We start from the raw sequence: 21,595 nt of genomic DNA, 5'->3' as shown, positions 1-21,595 counted from the left end.
TTCTGGGAGGTGTAGTCCGGCGCGGGCGCGGGCACCACGCGCAGGCGCGGTGTTGGGGGCTCGCGTGGCCTCGTGCGGCGGTGGCTGCGCAGCCCGTGGGCACCCGCTCGCCTCTCCCCGGCCCGGAGGAGCCGGCGGCCCCCGCCGAGCACCCAGCCTGCCGGAGGGAGCGGGGCAGGAGAGGAGAGGAGAGGGGAGGGCGGCGCGGCGGAGATGTCGGGGGCGAGGGAGAAGAAGCGGGCCAGGAAGATGCGGAACCAGCCGGCCAGCGTGACCCTGCCCGCCGAGCCGGGGCCCGTGGCGGCCGGCGGCAGCAGAGCCGGCCCGCCGCCAGGTACGGCAGTGCCCCGCGGCGTGGGCGCCGCCCGCGGGACCCCCGTGATCGTGCCCCTGTCCCTCATCCCGGGCCGGGTGCCCCCCGCGCCGCCCCCCGCGGTGCGGCGCCCCGCGGAGCCGTTGGGCGCGGGTGCGCGCCTCCCGCGGCGCAGCTCTGGCCGCGCGGGTTTCCCCGTGCCGTCCCTCCGGTGGCGTTACCGCCCCCTCCCGCCCCCTGCCGCTGGCAGGCCCCAAACGAGCTTCGGTGGTACAGGCGACCTCCCGYCTCCTCCTGGCGGATGTAGGAGCCCCGGAGGGACCTGGTTCGGCTTCTGGCCGCGGGTGGATGCACTGTTCACCCACCAGCTCGGCACGGCTCACCAGCCTAASCCTTGCGGTCCCTGTTTCTGCGAGCGGGAGGCAGCAAAATGCCTTCCCTAAAATGGCAGCTCTGCGGGGCCCGGCTCGAGCCCTGAACCCTCCTCGGGGGCGTCGGGAGGCCCCGGTCAAGGCGAACGCCAGGACGTTTAATCCGCCTCTTTCAGCCCGAGCCCTGCACCACGTGCCTCAGCCAGACTTACATTTTTCCTCTCATTTCACATTTTGATGTTTGTTTTAGCTCTGTTGTTTTGTTGGCGGGGGGGGGGGGAAGTGCAAGAGGAGGACTTTTTACTGTGAGGCCTTCAAATGTTGACAAACTGTGTCTTTCTGGTTGAACAAAAAAATGCTTAGGTGTCCAGCCTCTTTCTCTGCATATTTCTGTGACTGGAGTGTTTGTAAGCAGACAGAATGACATCGCAAATAACAGTCAGCCCTGTTTTAAGATTTGGGGTTATCTTTTTAGGAGTACTATCAGATTAAGCACAGTTTGCTGATTTTATGGTAGGAGACTTTTCCCTCAAATTAATTTTTCATCTGAAGTGCTGCATTGCTGCATGATGTGTGCTTCAGAGGGGACTGCCTAAACCAATATAAACAGCAGTGCTGCTGAGCAAAAAATGAGCTTTATGCTTRCTTGAAACTGAAGAGTTAGGTTTTGTGCCATTTTAAGTTCATTTAAATTGAGGATGAATCTGCTCTTGGCTGGGTCTCTGCCTGTCTGTCCTCATACCCTCAGTGGTAGCAGTTGTGGGACAATGTGATGAGCTTGTTTAAGAAATTGGTTAATCTGAAATTACTGATTTACTCTTTTTTTTATTAGTGTTATTTTGCCCCCTCACACCCCCTGACAGGCAGGCTAATTTTTAGTACAGCAGCCCCTGAACTGCATTGCCACTTACTACCTCCAGTACTAGTCTTGACGCAGTAGCTGGCAGGACCTTCTGCAGTCCATGTGTGTTAGCATGAGCAGCCTGAGAACCTTACCTCAAATTATACTTGAAATCCTAACTAAAACTTTTCTGAAAGGGTTGAATATAAGCTAATATTTAAATATGTACTTCGGTGCCCTTTTAAACTTTCCTGACATGCTGTTAAGTGCTTTTCACTCCTGAAAGTTTATCTGCTTATTTCTGTAACCTAGGAAGCTAAGTTTAGACTTTCGTTATTTAATGTTCAGTATTGATTTAAATACTAATATCAGAAAAGTATGTACTGTAATTTACTGCACCAACTTACATGTATCATGTTTATGTTACGTATTGCTGTAACAAAAATGCATTTATGCAAGTCTTGTTTAAGAGTTAAAAGATACTGGAAAAGAATACCTATATGCTTATGGAAAACAATTTAAGGGGTAAGAGGGAGAAATGCCAGCTCTGCTGGTGTGATAATAAAACTCTGACAAGACAATGGTAGGAACCATTGCTGAAGATGGTTGAGTAGGCCGACTGTWGTCAGGTCTTTCCTATTAGGCCCTTTGCAATACTGGAGGCAAAGTTTGGATTTGTACCATTTTCAAAATGTGCAAAAGGTACTTAATCTACACTTACTGCATAATAATGAAATTTTTTTCTGGCTTACTATAAATAAAAGCTTAATTCTTCATGTACATAAGACATGATCTCTCACATCTTTTGGGGTATGTATGTTAAATATTTGCAAACCATACTAAGAGGAATGTGTAATGCAGTCTCATTTAGGAAAGACTTTAGAATTATCAGTTACTCAGACTACTTTGTGTTTTTTGCTACTTCTTTTTACATCTGAACGCTCCAGGAGATGTTCGTTCTGAGGGTCTGCCAGCACCCTATCAACAGCAGAGATTTTCGCATCAGTCGTCTGGGACTTCTTACAGGAAAGACCAGTATTTTCCAAAAGGGCAAAATAGAGGAGGCAGAGGAAGAGGAGGATGGCAAGGTGGATGCCAGAGTGCTTCTGAGGAAATGCCTAAATACATTACTGGTTTGTATTTATGAGAAAGGTCATAATTTATAACTCCAGAGCAACTTGCTGGTAATTAGATTTGCTGTCTTTTTGTGCAGTAGCAAAAATTAGGACTGAAGCTGTGTTTGGCGTGTGCATTTAGTCTTCTGTTTTATCTGACTTTTTCCAAAATACAGAAATAGTTGTACTAGAATGGATGACCAGTAGGTGTTCAGTGAGCCCTTTCAGTCCTCTTGAATTGAAAAGTTGCACTTACTTGTAAGGTGGAATATGGATTTCGGTACTGTTTGCCAACAAAATGAATACTGAAATCTGCTTTTCATGCAGCTAGTGAAACTGCTTACRTTCATTCTGTGAGTTAAAGACAACTTTTTTTCTAACAGAACCTTTCCTTAGGAAAGCAAGGGTGCAAACTAGTTTCTCAAAATGTGGCAGTGCTGTATCTATGAATAATCTTTCATGATCGTAAAAAAAGAATCAGCCTCTTCCTTGATTTATTTATTTATTCTTTTTAAAAAACTCTCGAATATTGCTTCCTGTTTTTCTATGTTGAAGTTTTTTCACCTSTGTGAACAGCTCCTGAAAATATTGTTTCTTTAATTTAATAGAAAAGTACTTAATTCAGATAGGAYTTATTGATTATATCAAGACTTTCAAATTCATGCTGTTCTGAGTACTTGCTTAACTATATTTGTAAACTTCAGAGTATCTAAAGAATGGAAATTGCTTCAGTAACAGACAGTTTACAATATTTACTTTTATCTCAAGGAGTCATTAGACTGATGTACTGTAAGAATGCTCTCCTGGAATTCAGTAGTTTAAGTACTCTAATGTGGTTCTTCTTATTCCAGCATCTACTTTTGCTCAAGCTCGTGCTGCTGAGATCAATGCCATGTTGAAGGCAGTTGCGCAGAAGTCTTCAAACTCACTAGTTTTCCAGACACTACCTAGGCACATGCGAAGGCGAGCTATGAGTCACAATATTAAACGCCTACCCAGGCGGCTCCAAGAGATTGCCAGAAAAGAGGTACAAGTGCATTTTATATTATTTGGTAAACTACMCCTTATATTGAGCAACATTTGTAAGCATTTTTCTTCATCTTGTGCATGTAATTYCTTCAGAGAACTTAACCTTTGTGAAAGGCGTCTTAAGAATTACTGGAGGTAGCAAAAAGTATTTGTGGACTGTAGCCCTCATCTGGTGCTTAAAAGCTAACTAGTCTCTCAAACAGATAGGAGTTTAATATTATGAAAGATCTGATCTGAACTGTGGAGATTTTGAAATCTGTGAGTATGGTTAATTCAGGTGATTTTACCAGAATAGGAATAAACTGGCAATAACTTAGTATGTCCTATTAGCCTACTGTCTCTGGGCTTGAATGTTGCCTCATTTAATATATACCTTTAACTTGGCTGTTGAGATTCAGGGCTGTGAAGTCAGCAGGGGTGTAAAATGGTGGTATTTTAGCTTTTTCATCATGGTTTGATATTTGGTGATACCACATATGGTCAGTGTGAGGTACTTTCTTTTCAGAATTAAAGGGGCATAGCTAATGTACAGGGTTTGGTTACACATTACTAATGTTCAGACCTGAGCCTATSTGCAAAACCTCAGTCTTTACACAGGCTCTCAAACTTTGACTAATATTTGGATCCAAAATGCAGAAGCACCTCAGTTCTAGACGTTAGCTGAAGCAGATCACTTTAAATGCTTTGCTGCGTGATTATTGAACTTCTTGAAAAGTCATTAGAGTAGTGATGATGAAATGGTCCACTGCAGGAGGGACTGTTCTGGTGGTGCATCTGAGGTGATCCAAGAATCCTTGATAGTACCTTGATAGCAGCTGTGGGTTGTCATCCTGCAGGGCTCAAGCCAGAGTAGCCCTATCACAGTTCATATGTCATTGCTTAAGCATGTGAGGTACATCATTTGCAGGTTGGCATGTAGCGTAGGACGTACCAATTGGCTGTGTCTGACTGCTCATGAAACCTTCCTTTTGGGGCTGTATCTCAGGGTTTAGTCGGAATGCTCCCATGTAGCTCCCATTTGGTCCTCCCCTTCTATGCAATTCCTGTGTGTGTGGTGGTAGTTGGTTTGTTTGTGTTAGGTTCAGTAGGATTGCCTTTTGAGGTGTATTCTCTGATGTTTGACATTGATCACTTTTTCTCCAGATGCTTCTCAAGCAAACTCATGTAATCACTTTAAGAAATTTTCTCTGTATTAAGGCTGACTGACATGTCAATTTCTTGCATTCTTTTTTTTTTTTCCCTTGCTTTGCCTTTTTCAAGTTCTCTGGGACCTTTGCCCCTCCTCCATGAGTTTACTGAAGATAATTGTTCATGAATCAGAAATTGCTTCAGGTATTTTTGTACATGCTGATTAGGATGTGTTTTATTGGATCTTTGTAACGATGGACCTCTCTTTTCATTGCTTTGGATTGCATGAAATTCTGTCATGACTAACAAAGTAAAAGAAATGCTATTTGGCCTCTTTTGTGAAAATTGAAGGAAAAAGGCATTGAATACTTTACATCATTAGTCACAAGGTCCTTGCTAAGTAATCGTGATTTCTTTAATAATTGTACTTCATTCCTTTGTCTCCTGCACTTTTTAATTTCTTTACACAGTAGCCTTTCTGACTTCTTTGGACATGTGCACACTTAGTCTCAGGTCCGTGTTTCCATCTCAAAAATCCAAGAAAAATCATACCATGAGTGATTTCATTGTCCCTGGTGCAGTTGTATTTCTCTTGCTATGTTTTCTGTCGTCTTTTTTTTTTTTTTTTTTTGGTGTAATTTGTGTGTTTACTCGGGTTGTTTTTATCCTGTTTTCTTACAGTTTTCACATCTGTTTCACATCCTTTTTCTAAAGGCTTGCCTTTTAGTTCTCATTGCTTTAAGTCTACTTCTTTGAGTCCACAGTCCTGATTCTGTGATGCTTCTTTCTGTTTCTATCCTTTATCATGACCATTTTCAACCAAACATTTATCTGGACCATCTCTTACCTGTTCATAGTCTTGAAGACAAACATATTTTTCATCTACAGTACCACATCTCTATTTTTTTCTCATTATTTCTGAAAAAAATCAGACACGTATGTCACACTGTCCGGTGGCTTATTTTGCCTGTTCTGTGGTTGAATGATGGGTCATGCCTTGGGACTTGTTTTATTTTTTTGCATTTCTGTTTTGACATCATGGGTTGCTTTGGTGTTCAGTGACCTGTAACATTCTTATTCCTTCCAGATTTCAAACTAGTGCAYTATTATTATTATAACTGAAGACCTCTTGTCAGCTGTTCTTGGTGAGCTTAGGAAGGGCATCCTAAGAAATGTTTTTTGTCATATGGACCCTATTTCTTTCTAACAGTTCTCTTTGCAAAAAGAAAAATCAAGCCTGGTAAGCATAGCAAAATAGAGCTGAATGAAGAGTCTGTACTGCTGCTGTATTACCTTTAATCTCTAGGTGTTCCTAAAGTCTTGTTCATTTGTTTGTGGGGGATGTTTTGATGATGGGTAAAAATCTCAAACAGGAGGTAGCAGATCTTGCTGTTCACTGGTAATTTTCTGAATGTGAGGAGCTAGGTTTATCTATAGGTTCCATTCAAACCTTGATGCACATGTGTGGATGTGAGTCGTTTATAGAATTTCAGAGTGTTAGTTGTCTTCAAATGATATGGTAGACTTGAGGATAATTAACATCAGAATACAGTATAACTCAAGTTACGCTAGWATTTCCTGTATCCTTATATATGTTAACACTTTCTGTCAATCTCAGTTTGTGGGTTTGAGATTTACTTCATTATACTCTCTTTTTAAAAACAGGCAGAGAAAGCTGTGCATCAGAAAAAAGAGCAATCCAAGACTAAAAGCCGCAAAGCTAGAAGGCGCCACATAAACTTGGTAGCAGAGTTTAATCGCAGACAAAGAAAGAATATATGGCTGGAAACGCATATTTGGCATGCAAAGAGATTTCATATGATAAAGAAATGGGGATACTGTTTAGCAGATAGACCTACAGAGAAGAGCTACAGGGCTTGTTACCGAGCCATGACAAAACACTGCCTTCTTCAGGTACTGCATTTGCAACTGTTTTCTTTGTTATTTTGCCAAGGAGAAATAATTGGCTATTCAGTTATAATGACTATTTCTGTCTCTTTGAAGTGCTGTTGTGTCAACTGTTAATAACTAAGTATGAAGTGAATAATTTCATAATGTAATGAAGGGTGGAAAGTATCAGAGAGAACAGGATGAACCTTTAAAAAAGTCTTATATACTAGAATGGCAAATTGGACTGAAATACTGTATCTTCCACCATTAAAGCTAAGAGGTTCAGTGGCTCCCTTTATCATCTTTCTAATTAGGATGTTTCTGAAGACAGACACTTTTTGTGACCTTTTCTGTCTGTTGATTTGAGAGGCAGGTTAGCCCTTGAATAAGAAATGCCTGATAGCTCGCTTATACCTCACAACCTTAAATTAAAAAAGAAAAAAAAAAACTCACTGCTTGAGACCTCTTTTACTAAAATTTTAATACCTGAAAAGTTAATTTACTGTAAAGTTGTTAAACTCAATCTGGTACTTCCTTGCCAGATTCACTTTTGAGAGTTATTCTTACTTTACTACTATCCTGTTGTTTCAGGACTTATCATATTATTGTTGTCTGGAGCTGAATGGTAAAGAGAATGAGCTTCTGAAGCAGCTTGCTCGATTATGTAGCCCTGACACAGGTAATACTTAACTAGTTTGAAATAAAGTTAAGATTCTGAATAGCCTAAAGGATGACCTCGTGCTTTTAATATCCTTCTGAAACCAATGGAGTTGATACTGAGTTGTGATTTTGTTTGGAGAACCTATTTGTAATTTATCACACCAGGATCAGACTTTTTAAATTCATTTATTAAAAAATTATTGTATGTATTCTTTATCTTGTACTATCCCAGCAGGCAGTCTTTTAAGAGGCTACTTCATTTTTCAGTTAGTATGTTTTTCTTCAGGATTAATGTTTGGAGCAGAGTTTTGTCTATCTGGAAGATTCCAGGGTTCCCTGAACCTTTACCGGGCAGATCGCTATCCTGAGGATATGCTTGGTCCTGTTACATTTATTTGGAAACCCAAGGATGGGTCTGAAAACAGGCAGTTATGGATCTGGATACATCCTGCTCTCAAACAGGTATTTTATTCCTTGAACTTTGACCACTAATTTCTTCATTCCTTGTACTTTTCTTATCCTGAAGATTTCTTCTGAAAGGCTTAGAAGAGCTGGATGTAATACTGCAGAAACAGTGGACTGTTTCTGCACTAACAATGTTGTATATTCTGGAACTTTTTAAGAATTGTACAGAAAGTGCATGCATTTGAAGTTGTTTCAGAATTGTTTTTGGCATTCTGGCTTGTTAATTTTCTATGCTTTGCAATGTGATGATGTTTGATTCTCTTCCCTTCCATGGCCACTCTGAAGAGGCTAAGGTTGACCTCGCTCATCACTGGCAGTCATAACCTAGTACTTAACTGTAAAGTTTTATTTTAGAAAAAGCTAATTTTAATGCCCTTAMAACTTTCTTAGATTAATTTCAGTGAGATTAATTTCTTATCAATAATGGTACATTCAGYACTTGATAGCAAGCAATGGACTTCAGCAAAAGCAAGATTATTTCCTTAAATTCATACAAGAAAATAAAATGGTAGATTATAATTCTTAAAACTATACTTAAGATTTGCAGTATGCTGCTTATCCTCTTAATCAAAACTTTTCATTTTTCCTTAGGATATACTGAGCGAGTTGAAAGCAATTTTTCAGTGTCCAGAGCCTGAAGAAATCTGTATTTCTGAGCCATTTACAACATTAATTCAGGAGGAAAAACAAACAGATGTTGCTATGAGCCTTGGCAAGAAAAGAAAGAAGAAGGACAAAGACGGAGAAAAAGCTGTGCCAGTAAAAAAAATAATTGGTGATGGAACTAGAGATCCATTCCAGCCCTACTCCTGGACCTCACCAGCTACTGGCATTGTGATCAGGTTTGTTCATAGTAGAGTCAGCAACTGTGACTCTTAAACAAGATTCTGACTTGAATTGTTTTCCCAGTACACTGTTACGCATTATGTGAATATACACTCATATGGAAATTCCCTCTGTTTCAGTGATCAAACTATGGAGATTCTCAGATACCGGCTCATTGGCCCATTATCACACTCTGTCCTTACAGAGACCCTGAAAGCTGCGTCTCTTCAAACAGTAAGGAAATTGTCAGCTTGGATATTACTGTAACTGTAATAAGCAAGTATCTAGAATGTGCTAACTCGATAGTTGTATTTGTTAGAAAGAATCGGGAACTACGTACTGATTTATTATAAAGGCTAAGATATGTACACTATTACCTTCTRTGTATTGAGTCTCTTGATTAATATTGATCTCCAAGGAAGAGTTGTGATCAGGATTTGAAAAGTGTAGCACAAGATAAAAGAAGCTGTGGTGCTATAGAGTAGGCATCGAGTTTTTTGCAGTATCGATGTACTGTGTTGAGAGGCCTAGAATAATGCATATTCTCTTTGACAAACTGTAGGTCCTACTTAAGCAATGAGTTAGAGCACTCTAGATGACAAGATGTGTTACAGAAAGCTTCCGTGTTCTAAATATTTAATTTCTCCAGGATTTAGTAATTTGTCCACCTCTTGGCATATAGCATCACTCAGGTTTTAATGGTTTTCTATCTCTTGTAGCAAACATGAGGAGGCCATGAAATCTGTTTTTCTATAAGAAATCATTAACTACAGAACTGAGAAGCATTGTGGGTTATTTTTGTTTATTTTTGAAACACAGGTTGAATTAGCCATACTTACAGGGGAATACTGTAAGCTGGAGTATAGGAATAAACATATTTTCTGCTTAAGCATCAAGAAAAATACGATTTTGTTTTAAGAGGAGGAAAGTGAGTCTAGTAATTAAGGCAAACTGATAGTGAATTCATACTGATAGAAAATACTAAATGCGCACTTGAATTTAATTAGATGGCGTTGTCTTCCAGGAGATGGCAGATTCAGAGACAGAGCTTAATAATTGGTGGGTAGAAAACTGCAAGGATTCTGAAAAAGTATCCCTTCATCAGCGTCAAACTGCTATCTTTGAGCTATTAGAAGGTATTTGGGACTTYGGGTGGTATGGGAGGAAGGGAAAGGAAAATCCTCTTAAAAGCCACTAGTGAAAAACAGCATGACAAGTTAGCTGTAATTTGGAAATGCTTATTCTTTGCTTTATTAGAAGTCATACCGGTGAGCATGTAGGTGGGCAGTCACTGYTGCATGTCAAAGATACAGGAATTGTTAGATTAGTTTATTTAAAGCAGTAGTAATTCTCTGTGTAGTCTAAAATCTTAATAGATAAATTAAATCTCATTTTACATCTTCAGCAATTTAGATTTGAGATGCTGAGGACCTATACAGTCCCACATGTGCTCTCATGTTCTCCCACCCATATACCTGAGTAAGAAAATAGGTTATGCAATACCTCCATAAATAAAATGGTAGGCCCCTACCCCAAGTGAAAGTGTTATATATTGCTTTATATATTTTTACTCTTTATGAATGGTTGTTTATTTGGCAGAGATGTAAAGTATCATAAAGTTAACAACATCTCTACACCTTCAAGTCCTGAAATAGGTTAKAAACTAGCTCTGGTAGATTTCACTCTGTGCTTGAGCTATCTAAGGAGAGCAGGGATGAATTTCATGTTAAATTTTTAAAAATATATTTCAATTTCTTTTCTCTGGAAGGGCAAGTATAAAACAAGTTTGTTTTCTAAGAGTTTTGTCAAATACTACAGATGAATTGAGTCTTKTAAGAAGACTTCAGTTCTGTGAATATTACTGTAAAATAGCTCTTATTCTGCTGTTGCTGTCTGTGTTATTGGGCGTCTAACAAGCACTGCAGAGTTTTCAAAGCGTGTTAAATTGAATATTCTGAATTGCTTCTCTGGCTAACAGCCACGTCACATCCCTTCAGGCAAAAATGCACAAAACTGGTGCAGAAAAACATGAAAGCTTTATTAGTGGTTTCATCACAGTGTCAATCTGTGTATTTTTAAAGGGATAAGTTCACCTTCAGAAATGCCAGCAGGTACAATACTGGGCCTGACTGTTGGAGATCCTCGTGTCAACTTGCCAAAGAAGAAAACGAAAGCCATGCCAAACCCTGAAAAATACCAAGGTAAAGTCCCTCGCTTATGGTGTACCTCTCGTGGAATTGGCAAAAGCAGGAGATTCAGTTTCTTTCTACAACTCTGTTACCACTTACTGTGATATTTCACTGATCGTRTCTTGCTGTTTCCCTCTAGCATTCAAATTCAGAATGTTTCCTCTTTCAACAGCACCTGTCAGAAACAGCTTTAAAGTTGTGTAGGTTTAAGAACAGCAATTGTGAGGGAGGGACGTGCACCAAAGCTGGTCTTGTGCTCAGTGGAAGCCTCTGTCTCACCATACAGATGATCCAGGTTCGAATCCTGGCAAGGCCAACCAGGTGCTAAAAGCTACTCAGAAATTTCTTTCTTTGCTGTTTAGTCCTATTGATGGTGTATATTTCTCCAAGAAGGTACCTATTCTTTCTAGTTTATAATCTTTGAATGATGAAAGTCCAATGCAAAAAAACTACTGTTGCAAGAGGAGCCTGTTAGACAGCCAGGATGCTAGGCATGTTTGAAAGTGACAGGTGCATGCATGACTTCAGAAAATTCCGTTTCAAAACCAGTTTATACAACACTTCAGTGTAGGTTGGATTTGAATGTCCTTGAAACGTGTGCAAGGGCATATACAATAATGTTGGGGTATAAACTGCTATGTAGACATTTCCATTTAGAGTGACTGAATACACTGACTGTCTCACCTGATACGTGAATCATAATAACCCACTATCAAACAGTAGCAAATAGGACAAGAGAAAGGTTCCAGAAATTTGAAAATATTTAATTTCTTTGTCAGCTTGTTTCCAAGATATTAGAATAATCTAACCTTACCCTTCACTTAAATCAGGTTGAACACCAATTTCAGTTACTGTCTTTTAACTCTCTGCACAACTTTTTCCCTACCTGGATTTCCTAACATCCTCCTATCCTAGCCTCTGTGTCCGTAACAGCCTTTCTCCTGTTAAATTTGCTCTGCTTAGCTACTTTTAAATGTCAAATGTTACTATATAAAATGTTGCTACTTATGTGACCTCYTGCTTTGATTCCCTTTTGCTAAGAAGTAAGATAAACGCTTGTTTACAGACACTGTTTTGAACTGGTAAAGGAGATAGCAAGCAAAAAAAATAATTCCCCTCCTTCTCTCTGCTTGTCATGTCTGTGAAGATGTGATCAAGATGGCAAGATCAACAGAAGGTTTCCAGGCAGTTTGCAGCAGATTACTCATCCCACAGTAACCTCCCACTGTCAGAGCCGATTGTCYCTCAGGAAGGAGGGTCTTGGTAAAGAGGTGATGATGTAAGATAGGGAGTCAAGAGGAAAAAGATACCTATGCCCTTTTTCCTGTGTGTGGTCAGCAATGACCATCTTCAGGTTCTCTCTGCTTTGAAGATATCCTTCACTTGCATGTGTGGAAAAAAAAAACTTTTTAAGCCACAAACATTCAAAAAAGGTGGTGTTACTTTCTTTTCCAAGTGTTTTTTTGTTTGTTTTTTGTTTTTATCTCCTCATGAACTTAAAACTGCATTTGCCCTCTCTGACTGTTGTTCAGAGAAGGGAGAAGATCCTTGATCAGCTAACAGGAAGAGGTAAGCAAATATGGCATCTTCTAATTCAGGAAAGGACTTGATGTTACACAAACAAGTTGCTACTTACGTAAGTTAAGAGTAGGCAGAAGGATGAAGGAAGATAACTGTCACGTAGCAGAAGATCAAAAGGGCATCATGRTAAGGGAGCCGAAGAGGAGAGGACAGCCTTACAAGAAGCAGTAAGGAGCAAATAGGAAAGATTAATGGTTTGGCAAGGAAAGAGGCTGCTGTGTTCCATATTTCCCAACTGAATGACTTCCTCATGCTGCGTAGGAAGAGTTGCAGGATCATTCACAACCTCCTGCATACCTATAAAATGTGCAATAGGGGCATCTTACGGTGTGGTAGTTTCTCTCCTACCTGGGAAACTCAAGATTCAGGTCTAACAACCACTCCCCAGTCTGCCTCATTGGATGTTGTTTGGTGTCAGTTAGAAAGGGAGGCTGCTGTTAACTCTCCAAGGATTGTTGTTCCTAACCTAATTGTGTAGCTAGTTCTGCAGCAGCTAATACTTGTGCTATCTGTCTTTATGGGTCTCCTTGTTCTAGTAGTTAAGACCAGGGAAGTTAGAGTTATGAGATGTTTCCAGAAGAGTAATCCACGTTAGAGTATTAAAACCAAGTACTTCCCACTTCTACAAATTTTTAATCACACAACTGTTAGACTGTGCAAACAGAAAGTATAGTGCCTTCCTCAGTGTAGAGCCTGAAAAGATCAAGACAGTGGGAAGCTAGTGCTAAGTAGGTAGATGCGTGCTGATCAGATTCATTTTAAACCATTTCCTGTATGTATGCTTTCTAAAAGTTACCTTCACTTCTCTTACAAGTTTGTTAGGGAGACTTATTTCAGGCTTTGTAATGTTGCTCTGACTTTTACCAAAAGTGGTAAGCTTCACACTCTTTAAGAGGTCAAATACCAGAATATTAAAGGTGTAAGTATTCAAGAGTAATGGATCTTGCCAAAGGTCATATCATTTGTACAAAGAAATGTCTATTCATAAGAGAATACCAGGTTCAATCTATGAAATAAACTARCAGGTACTGTATTTCATGTTTTGTATTTGATAAAATCATGTTTTAAGATATTAAGGTATTCCAGAAGCTCTGATGCTTGTTAAGCTTTTAAAGAGTTTCCCTAGTTTTCTGCTCCTTTGACTTGTGATACTTGAGTGATTTCTGATATTTAAAACATTCAAATGTGGATTTTGTTTGAAGCCTCCTTTTCTTTTGTAGATTACGATAAAGTTAGGCAGCTGGTCCTTGAGGGTGTACCTGTAGAATGTGCCCACAGCTTTATCTGGGACCAGGGCATCTGTAAGAACGTCACTGAAAATAAAATCTCAGAGCAGGTAACTAACAACATGGATTACCATGGAGAAAATAGTTAATGATCTATACAGTGAGACCATAAGAGCCATGATTTCCGAATGTGGTAGTATCCAGCTGCTGAATGGAAGCATCCTGTGGCCTTTGTGTAATGTTCTTTTATAACTATTGTTCATGATTCAATTAAAAAGTTTTRTTGGGTTGTTTACAGGACTAAACTCTAGATTTTTATATCTAAAAGGTATGAAACAGGGTTTTTCTACTTTACCTTGACTCATTTACAGCAGATAGAAGGGATGAAGTGATACAGAGAGGCTCTATCTGTTTTATCCTCAGTCCTACCAAGGAAGATTCTCTTGACGAAAGAATTGAAGGAGATGAAACTAAACCCTAACAGGAAACTGGCTCTGTACCATAATACACTTTGGGTATTCTGATTGCTATCTGTGATTTGTAGACAGCTTTAAATGTGCTGTTACAGTTTTGAAAGCGTCTATCTTGATATTTTCTATGACAAAGTGGCAATGAAGGAGCAACCCATAAATGCATGGGCAAAAATGTGATAGAGTTGTGAGTGGTGATTAATTCTCGGCACTGCCTTTATCAAAAAGAGAAAAYAACAGAATTTATCAGAAACAGAATAACAGAATTAAGAGCAGAAACATCACTCTAAATATTCTTTTAATACACATTAGTTGTGTGGTCTTTCAAACTGTCTGTCRTAGGGTAAAAAAGCAGAGTATTTCCAAAATGCTATACTAGAGCAGAACACGCGTCAGCACCATCATTTTACACATGACACTGTTCCCTATCTTATCGTGAACTGTGATACTTACCTTAGAATGGCTGACACAAAAAGGACATGTAAAGTTGCAGTCTAGTGATCTGTTTTCTTTTACAAATATATTTTTAATTAATTTGGTACCATGAAGTATAACAACTGGTGATTAACAAAGCATCTGTGCTGRTGTGCTTTACATGAAACCAATTCATGATGAAATGTTCTTYCCCTGTCCCTGGATGTGGATCCAGWTTGCTCTGTATATTGACAGACTGTTTGAAAGCACCTACTCTGTCTAATCTTGGGGACAAACCCCTTAATAAATATCAAGTTGCAATACTTTTTTTTTTTTTCTTCTCCTTCATATGCACTGTATGTTTTTGCCCTGAGTTTCAGGACTTGTCCTCCATCAAGGTCTGTGGAATTTAAGAGGAAAAAAAGGGTACTTTTCCTAAAAGCATTTTTCATCCTTAAATGAAAGTTAGATCAAATGTGTAGCATACTGCTAATTTATTCTTTCTAGTTATAAGATCACCTTGTGTYTGTATCTCAGGAGGGTATCTGGAAGAGGGAAAAATGGTTACTAACTTATGGGAAATGTTTCTTCCTCAGGATTTAAACCGTTTGAGAAGTCAGTTACTGGTACCTGGATCACAACTTGATTTGGGTCCTTGTGAATCTAAGATTCCTGTACTGTTGGTGCAGCAGCCGGGGAAGGTGGCTGGAGAAGATCGACCAGGATGGGGGAGTGGTTGGGACATCTATCTCCCAAAAGGCTGGGGCATGGCTTTCTGGATTCCTTTTGTAAGTGACCTTCATTGCAGATTGCAGGCAAACATGATGACTGATACAATTTGGTTTGATATATTGATTTTAGAGAGTGCTTAACATTGTGTAATTGATTSACTTAGAGGACCAAAAATCCAACTTTAAAGAGGGTGTATGAWTTGGATGTGATAGTGACTTGGTCTTAAAAGCTTGAAAATAAATAAGTAATAGCTTTCCATATCTTCTATCAGCTATAACTCTGCTGGCATGGAAGTCTGAAGCAAGAAATGACAATTGAGGGGAAGTAAGGAGAGGAAGCTGATGATAGAGCTCTTTGGTTTTGTGTTTCTAAGGRCATGTGTCTCTCTAACAACTAAAGAGAAATCATTTGGTGCCTATAGCTAATCTACTTCCAGCTTGTCTGTCTCCACTGTGCTGTCTGCAGATTGGTTGTACTTGACTTTGGGGGGAGCTTGATACACAATGTTTAATTTAGACTGAATACTATTCTGGTACTGTTTGGAGCACTCTGCTTTAAATATTTAGATGGCTGTTTTTAATGCCTTTCTGCAGTTAACTTTACCCTTTTGAATGTGCAGGGGGAGAAATTGCAATGATCTCTATTGTACAGTAAAAATAAATGAATGGGCAGAATATGACACTCTTGCCAACATTTAAAATTGCAACATATGAAATTCTCTTCAGTTCTGTTACAGTTTTTCCAGAATTAAGTTTAAACAGCATAACTAACATTTTTGCTGAAATGAGGTACAGAACTGTGAAAGCCATACTTTAAGTTGATTTTTAAAAGGTAAAGTGAAAAACTTTCCATTTTCTAAGGTAGTAGCATCTGGGATATTAATATTTTGTTTCAGGTAGGAACCTGGAATCAATATAAACACATTTTGGGGGGGGGGGGTTGTTTTTATAACAGATCTATCGAGGTGTACGAGTCGGTGGCTTGCAGGAAGGCTTAAAGCATTCTGAATATAAAAGAACACCTCATACTCCAAATGATTATCCAGACTGCCCTGCGGGAATACAGTTTGCTAAAGAACTGGAAAACAGTCTTCTTGAAAAATTCAAACGGTAATATTAACTTCTTCAAGATAGATTGTTAGGGAAAAGAAAAAGATAATRTTTAAAATATTCTTTTAATTATCTGTTGTGTTCATTTAGCATTTGATTTTATGAAGATCTTTCACTAGTGTTTTAAAATCTCAGTATAATAAAAGAAAAAAAATCCAAGATGCATATAACAGAAAATCTCTGCTAAATGGAGCATGTAAATTAACTGAAACCTATTCCCAGAGATGTGCTCAATTATAAGGCTGTAACATACACTGCTACATAACACTAAAATAAACAAAACTATTTCAAGCTCTCTTAGCAGCAAATGAGGGAGGAGGTATGAGCAGGCAAAGGCAGAATATCAAAATGCGTATGAAGTAGTGAAAAAGAAAATGAGTGTAGAGATACTTCAGTTTAATAATAGATATTTTGAAATTTGCCTTCATTTTCACTACAACAAACATAGAATTCTTGCCTACGRATGTGGGGCAATTGGAAGCATCCTTTGGACAAGCAGGTGTCAGGTTCCCTTCAGCTAGGAGGAGGAAGAAGGAGAAGTTTAGAGGAAAAGGCAGTGGTGTAGGTCTCAGTTTATAGAGTTAAGAATTAATAGAAATGTCTAGCACAACTAAAAGGATATGGAGACCARAAATACAGCAGCATTGTGCAGAAGTAAAACTTATATTCAATTTTTTCTGCAATGAGATTGCAAAGTGAATGTACAGTTAAATTGCTTTCTATATACTTATTTTGAAAAAGGAAAATATTATTAGACTAACATGGCAAAGTGGACAAATAGCCTTTCAAAGTGTTAACTAGGGGCTGACTAAGGGCCCTGGAAACAAATATTCTTACCTACTTCATTTGTCATTTAGACGTCCACCGGCAAAAAGGGCAAATTATGTCAAGTTGGGCACTCTGTCTCCTTTCCTCTGTCCTTGGACACAGCTGACAAAGAACTGGGAAGAGAGAATGAAAGCTTCGGGAGAATTTTTATGTCCTTCCTTTCCACGCATTGAGAGCTGTGCGACCGAAGGGCAGAGCCTTTGTGACCCCAAACCAGAAGTGGTCGCAGAAGCTTCATCTGAGACTGGTGAGGTAGAGGAGACCATGCAAATAAGYTCTGAAAGTGCCATAATGACAGAGGATGTTGCAGGCACCCAAGTTTTTGAGGAAAGAGATGAAACTATGACGAAGAGTGTCTTTATTGTTCTCAGGTATGTCAAAATTACACAAGGATRTGATACTTCATTTATCAGAAATAAATGAATTTAGTCTTGAGAAGAAGGCTCAAGGGGGATCTTATCGATGYGTGTAAATATCTGACAAGAGGGTAGATGCCAGACTCTTCTCAGTGGTGCCCAGTAACAGGACAAAAGGCAGTGGGCACTAACTAAAATGCAGGAATTTCCACCTGAAAACAAGAAAACACTTCTTTACTGTGAATGCTAGAACAGGTTAACCAGAGAGGTTGTGGAGTCTCCATCTTTGGAGATAYTCAAAACCTGACCTGACATGATCATGGGCAACCTGCTCTAGGTGACTGTGCTTGAGCGGGGGTTGGACCAGATGATCTCCACAGGCCCCTTCCAACCTCAACTACTCTGTGGTTCTATGAATTGGGGGAAGAAAGAATTCAGCCTTGAGTATTAAGATGAGAGAATGATTGAACTGCAGTGAGGAGGATATTATTTTGCTGTGGATCAGAAATTTTTGTTGAATGGAAGCCCTTCATTCTACCTTTCCCCAGTGAACATGGTGCCTAGATGAAATAAGGAACTATCTTAAATAACACTCCTGAGTTTAGCATTTCCTTGGAGCTAGCGTATTCTGCAGGCTTTCAGCTGGACTGAATGTTTAGAGGCTCATATCTGTGATTTAAAAACTGTTGTTTTCTATACCTGCTGGMATTTTCTCTTCTAATACGTTATCACAGATGGTTCTTGCCCGACTTAAAAGGTCCACAGAGCAAATGGAGAATCTCTTGCATACCAATGCAACATATGAGGGCAATAGCATTTAAAGAGAAGTGCCTGAATGCAAGGTCTTTCATTTGTGTTAGCTTGGAAAGAGAATAAAGGCAGTTCAGGACTGACTGAGTGTCACTGAAKGTTCTAGAGCATTTGTGACTAAAATCAGTTTTAAAAATTACTGTGCTCTTCTGAAAAATAGCTCTGCACATGAATTCTTGTTGTCTATATTTCTTTTTATGGYAAAAGTGATATAAACATAAGCTTGGAAGGTTACAGAGAGCACCAGGACTTTTCTTGATTTCTTTGGTACTATTTGTTAAAAATATTCCTAACATTTATTTTTAAAATTTYATAATAGGAGTGAGAAATTATTAATGCAGTTATCAGCCTGGTGCTATCCCACTTCTGGAAAAGATCGTCGAGTCCGCCTTGTTTCTAGACTGGGACAGAAAGAAATGACTGAACATGCCCTTTTGCCAATTTTGATGAGCTATCCGAGGGCTCTAGTATGGGTCAACTTGTCTCTCTTGAGAAAGGGGAACCCTGAATTACATGCCATGATTTGCATTCCAACAGAGGAAGATTTGCTGCATCTAAGCAAAGACCAGCTCTTCTGTGGTCCTCAAGAACCCAAACATCGTGACATATTCAAGCACAAGATACAGAAACTAAAAAGGGAGAAGAAGAAGAAGAGGAAGGATAATGTGAAGGCTCTAGAAAGTGACCCTCACAGTATTTCAGATAAAGAAATAACTGAGGAACGTGAAGATCTGATTCTCGGTCTTTGGTCAGACCCTCTTCCTGATGTTACTTCCCACTGCTCCAGAACTCTCCTTGGATATGTCACTCGAGGGGATTTTTCATTGGCTGTGGGCTGTGGAGAAGCACTGGGTTTTGTTAGCTTGACAGGATTACTTCATATGTTACACAGCCAGCCCACAGATAAAAAAGGACTTGTTTTGTTAAGAACTCCAGCATCTTTACAGTATAGATTTGCAAGACTTAATATTGAGGTATAAGTATCAATATAATGCAGTAGAATGCCAAAAAATACCAAAGAATATCTTTGTTTTCTGTCTTCTGAGGCCTATCTGATGTGCCCCAAAGTTGAGGAGGTAATTCTGAGCCTCAGCAATGTCTTGAGGCATATGAAACGATTGGGAAGCTTTGTAGCTTTATTCATGAAAATAACTAATGAACAAACAGGCCTAGTGTTGCTTTTGATGTCTGCAATGCTAAGGATTTCTAACAGCAACAGGTCCATTATCACGATCTTGTTTTTATCCAAGAGATACACTGTTCTTTTTATTTCAGAGCATCCAATGCTCTAACAAAACTTAAACAGAAAAATCATGTTTTTCCCTTTAGAAGTCTTCTGGCCAGATGGCTGATGGATTGTAACCTACCAGTTCACTGTTTACCTGTAAGTGTATGTGATTTAGGCCTGTGCATATAGCAAGTATCTTTCTCCTAYTCCTTCTATCCTAATACATGTGGCTATTTTGGAATAGAGAGAAGTAGACAAATTAGTACAGAAAGCAGAAGATCCTTATTTTAATGTAAAAGCTCTGTGCGTAAATGGAATACAAATAAAAGGTAGTCTGGCTGTATAATAGTGGATTAGAGCAACCAAAGTGCTAAGCTGGAAGATGGAGAAGTTTCTCTTTTTATTCTGAGAGAGAGAAATTTCTGTTTTTGAAGGGCAGTAAGTGTTTCAAATGTAAATTACAGTCAGTGGGTCTGTTTACATTTTCTGTTAATAATTGGGGATATTTTGGTTCCTTAAAACATGACTTTACTTTTTTATGGCATGTGCTAGGACTGCAGGGTTTTCTTTTGCTTTACAGTATGGGTTATGAATGTTGTCCAAACAGTCATAAAACCTTTAAAGCATTTCTGGGGCAGAAGGTGAGAAGGGTCTTTAGGGTTTTTGTTTTGTTTTGTTTTTAACAAATGATAGGCTTAACTCAAGAACAACTAAAAGTTTAAGCAGCTTGAAAATGAGATGTACAATAATACATTGTAGTTTAATAGCAGCATGATGCAAATATATACCACTTGGTAAAATTACCCTGAAGTGATCATGTATAAATAAACATGTAATCTATCTATTCTTGATTCAGGAGTCTATTGACTGAGCTTGATTCTTTGAAAAATTAAATATGGATCATTTAATGACTTTGTTTTCCAAAGTATCAGTTTGCAAATTAATTCCTGCATTCAGTTTTGTTTGACAAAGACTTCAACTCATGATGTGAATTTCTTGGTTGAGTTATTTTGCTGGAGGAAAGATTTAAAGTACTTTCACATCACAATTATTAAAACTTAGAACCRTTGTTGGATTAAATATGACACACATACAGGGAAGGGAGGGAGAACATCTCTGATTGCAATGGAAGCATGAGTGGGGATGGAGCTAGAATTTTTTTTCCCCCGGAAGACTGATGTAAGAATCAATCCAATTCATTTAGCTTTGAACTCATTTGTTTAGAATTTTCCTGTTAATTCTTYCTGAAAGAGAACCATAAATTCACTTCTTGAGTTTGTGAGTGCAGCTGGATGCATTTTGTGTTGTGTTTGAGTTTCATATGCCATTCACATAAGTCATTAGCAGTTTGTAGTCTTGCACACCAGTTACAGTTACGGCATCGTACGGTATATGATGGGTTACAGAAAAAACACACTTCTCAACGTAACCAGGAATAATATTGTKATGAATTGTTCATAACTGCTTACAGATCATTCACTTTCTGCGCATCTGATAATGCAATCACCATTRCAGAAATAAACTGAACCTGATTCTGTATCATTTCAGGGAGCAGGTTGTGCAGAGCGTCTGCTGTGTAAAAGCAGGGCCAGCAGATGGCCCCACAGGAAAAAGCTTTGGTACTGTGCAGGCMCAGGATTCACATGCTCGCCATGTGACTTTGAACACTACATCATGTAGGTATGTAGAAATAAAGAACCCCTTAAACATTACAGTCTGGCTGCTGTGATCAAGTTCTCTCATGGTAATAATCCTGGATTTAATGAACCTTTTGAATTGTGAGCTCAATTGAAATATTTCTAGGATCAGAGTTTCCAGAGCTTTGTTTCATGGGAAGAAAGGAGAGGAGGTGATGTTTATATGGYTTTTTCCTCCTTCACCTCCCCCATCCTCTTAGATTCTTATTTTCTTGCCTTTCTAGATTTGTCTTGTGTGTGATTAAAAAAAGAGGAAGAGAYCCCCACTCAAACTATCATTTCTTGTTTCTTTTCTGCTTGTAGATCTTTTGTTCACTG

General features: G+C 39.1%; 1 protein-coding gene across 1 annotated transcript; it reads left to right on the top strand.

The window, feature by feature from the left end:
• The first annotated feature begins 61 nt into the window (after positions 1 to 61).
• On the top strand, positions 62 to 20,447 carry POP1 (POP1 ribonuclease P/MRP subunit). The gene is made up of 15 exons (XM_085302111.1): positions 62 to 334; positions 2,473 to 2,658; positions 3,492 to 3,667; positions 6,463 to 6,711; positions 7,279 to 7,366; positions 7,634 to 7,809; positions 8,404 to 8,654; positions 8,778 to 8,871; positions 9,662 to 9,773; positions 10,719 to 10,838; positions 13,628 to 13,743; positions 15,114 to 15,305; positions 16,204 to 16,358; positions 17,216 to 17,557; positions 18,672 to 20,447. The coding sequence occupies exons 1-15, from the start codon at positions 214 to 216 to the stop codon at positions 19,330 to 19,332; spliced, it is 3,039 nt and encodes a 1,012-aa protein (XP_085158237.1). The 5' UTR covers positions 62 to 213; the 3' UTR covers positions 19,333 to 20,447.
• Positions 20,448 to 21,595: the final 1,148 nt, after the last annotated feature.

Source organism: Rhea americana, unplaced genomic scaffold (assembly GCF_003343005.1).
Source record: "Rhea americana isolate MKP2758 unplaced genomic scaffold, rheAme1 scaffold_0, whole genome shotgun sequence".
NCBI lineage: Eukaryota > Metazoa > Chordata > Aves > Rheiformes > Rheidae > Rhea > Rhea americana.
This window is presented reverse-complemented; position numbering and strand designations above follow the sequence as displayed.